This window comes from Sinocyclocheilus anshuiensis, unplaced genomic scaffold (assembly GCF_001515605.1).
Source record: "Sinocyclocheilus anshuiensis isolate Anshui unplaced genomic scaffold, SAMN03320099.WGS_v1.1 scaffold307, whole genome shotgun sequence".
NCBI lineage: Eukaryota > Metazoa > Chordata > Actinopteri > Cypriniformes > Cyprinidae > Sinocyclocheilus > Sinocyclocheilus anshuiensis.
Window position 1 is genome coordinate 444,894 of NW_015552550.1, and position 2,503 is coordinate 447,396.

Sequence of the window (2,503 nt, forward strand, 5' to 3'; positions counted from 1 at the left end):
CACTCACACTCACACTCACACACACACACACACACGCATGCGCACGCACACGCACTTACTGCTTTTGCTTTCGCCTAGAAACACACAGCGTCTCCCTGACATGGCTGCTTCAACACTAACTGCGGTTACTGAAACCACGCCTTCTTTCTTTGCGTGCACATTTGGGCGGCATTATGCAAATATTTCCACATAGTGAGGTAGATATGTGGGGGCATGTTAGAACGAGCCGTTTTAGGGGGGCGTGGCAGAGTCTTAAATTTGATAAAGAATATCTCTTTGGTTTTGAGACTTTAGTCTTTGCAACTTTAGGGATCTTATCTATGCACAATCAGCTTGTAACACTCCAAAGAGAAAGGAAAACTTGAAATCGCATCATATGACCCCTTTAAAAAGTAAAACTTTTAATATTTCAGAAGTGAGAATACAAAGATGTTGTAAAATTATTTCATGGCAAAGCTGAATTTTCTGCAGCCATTACTCCAGTCTTCAGTGTCACATGATTCTGATTATCAATGTTGAAAACAATTGTGCTGCTTAATATTTTTGTGGAAGCCATGATGCTTTTTTTCAGGATTCTCTGATGAATAGAAAGTTCAAAAGAACAGCATTTATTTGAAATAATAAAAAGTCTTTACTGTTACTTTTGATCAATTTATTGCATCTTTAATACAATTATTCTTTTCTTTAAAAAAATCTTACCAACTTTTGAAAAGCAGTGTATATATAGCCATTGCACATTACTTGACACAAAGTGCATAAAAGAACAAGCACTGGGGCTGAGAAAAGCTAGAGATCTGTCTTCCTGTCTCTCACTTCAGTCTTTTTCCCTTAATCAGGCAACCCAGCAGCGACAGCGTGGCACAAACACCTCAGCTGCTGAGGCGCTATCCACTGGAGGACCACAATGAGTTCCCTCTGCCCCCTGACGTTGTGTTCTTCTGCCAGCCTGAGGGCTGCCTGAGCATCCGTCAGCGCCGGGTCAGCCTTCGTGACGACACATCTTTCGTCTTCGCTCTCACCGACAAAGATTCAGGTGTCACTCGCTATGGAATCTGCCTCAACTTTTACCGCTCTTTCCAGATTCCAGAAGGCCGCCCACGAACTGAAGGAAAAGGTCAGAGCTCATTTTGTAGCGGTTTTATGAGGCAGAAGGCAGAACTAATCCTAATTCAACTGATTAGTGGCTTGGTGTTGACAACTAACCATTTGTAACCCATCTTGAGCATCACATATGTATAGTGATGTGATTTTTAAAATGCAGACAGAATCCAATCATAAAATGGAATCTCCGTCTCACTATATGAGGACATTTCATATGAACTTCATCTCCAGAGCTGCTCTGAGAACATATTAATGTAATCAGTTAATTGTATTTTAAAATAGTAATTAAATTGTTATGGTTGTATGCATTTAATTGATTATCACAGTTTTTGATAATACATTTGTATTAAATTATAAAACACAGAATCCAAAAAAAATTTAAACATAACAGAATTTCTGGAAAAATAAAATAGACAAACAAAAAATTATATTTCATAGAGCACTAATAGATTATTAATAAGATTTATTAATTTGATTAGACATCCGTTTTGATTATGAACATTTTATTAAAGGATTAAAATAGAATCCAGAAAAGGTAAATCGGTAAAAGCTGAGAATTTGGGAAAAAATTTAATGGATTTCATAGGGCCCTTCTTATAGCTGTAATGGTGCAGTCACTACATAATTTCTCCTTAATATTTTTCTTTATACAGGAGAAAAGCCCCCTCATACAGACTCTGCAGTGGAGGCCACAGAGAAATTTGACCCCTCCACATTGACTCTTCCAGGGGAATCTACGCTGCCCCCTGCAGGAGATGGGACATTGCCACCAGGCGAGCCGGGCAGCACCGGAAAATCTCCACGATCCAAACACAGTGGTCGACTAGCACCACAGAACCGGAACAGCACATTAACGTCTCTGTGCATTCTGAGCCACTACCCCTTCTTTACTATGTTCAGGGAGTGTCTGTACATCCTCAAGCGCATGGTGGACTGCTGTAGCCAGCGGCTCAACCAAAGACCCGGTGCTGCTAAGTCCACACAACGGTGAGAACAGCCTTTATTCTTTTCTGTGAAGTATGCAGTTATGTAACATTACCCTGAGATTCAGCAAGATAATATTTGTGCACCGAAGCAATGCCTAGTGACTGCAGTGTTTTGCAATATCATACAGTAGATGTGTAAGTGTCAAATACGGTGGTGCTGCCAGAAGATGCTATCTCTGCATTACACCGTCACAACTGGCAACATTCTCCCTCTCAGTTTACAAATCCTGTTACTATCTCCGTTTTTGTTTATTCCTTTGAGTTAATTCACACAAAAACACACACACACACACACACAAATATTCTAGTGATGCAATGAAAAAAAAATTCTTGACAGAAACCCAACATTCTGCACTCACTGCGTCGAAATCCAAAAGCATTTGTTTGAAATTACTCAATTTTAAATACACTGTAGA

General features: G+C 39.7%; 1 protein-coding gene across 1 annotated transcript in view; it reads left to right on the forward strand.

The window, feature by feature from the left end:
- Positions 1-2,503, forward strand: part of LOC107664372 (MAP kinase-activating death domain protein-like) — a 65,813-nt gene that overhangs the window by 837 nt on the left and 62,473 nt on the right. The window contains exons 2-3 of the mRNA XM_016454919.1: positions 837-1,114; positions 1,755-2,088. Of these exons, the coding sequence (XP_016310405.1) occupies positions 837-1,114; positions 1,755-2,088 (612 nt within the window). The remainder of the gene's footprint in view (positions 1-836; positions 1,115-1,754; positions 2,089-2,503) is intronic.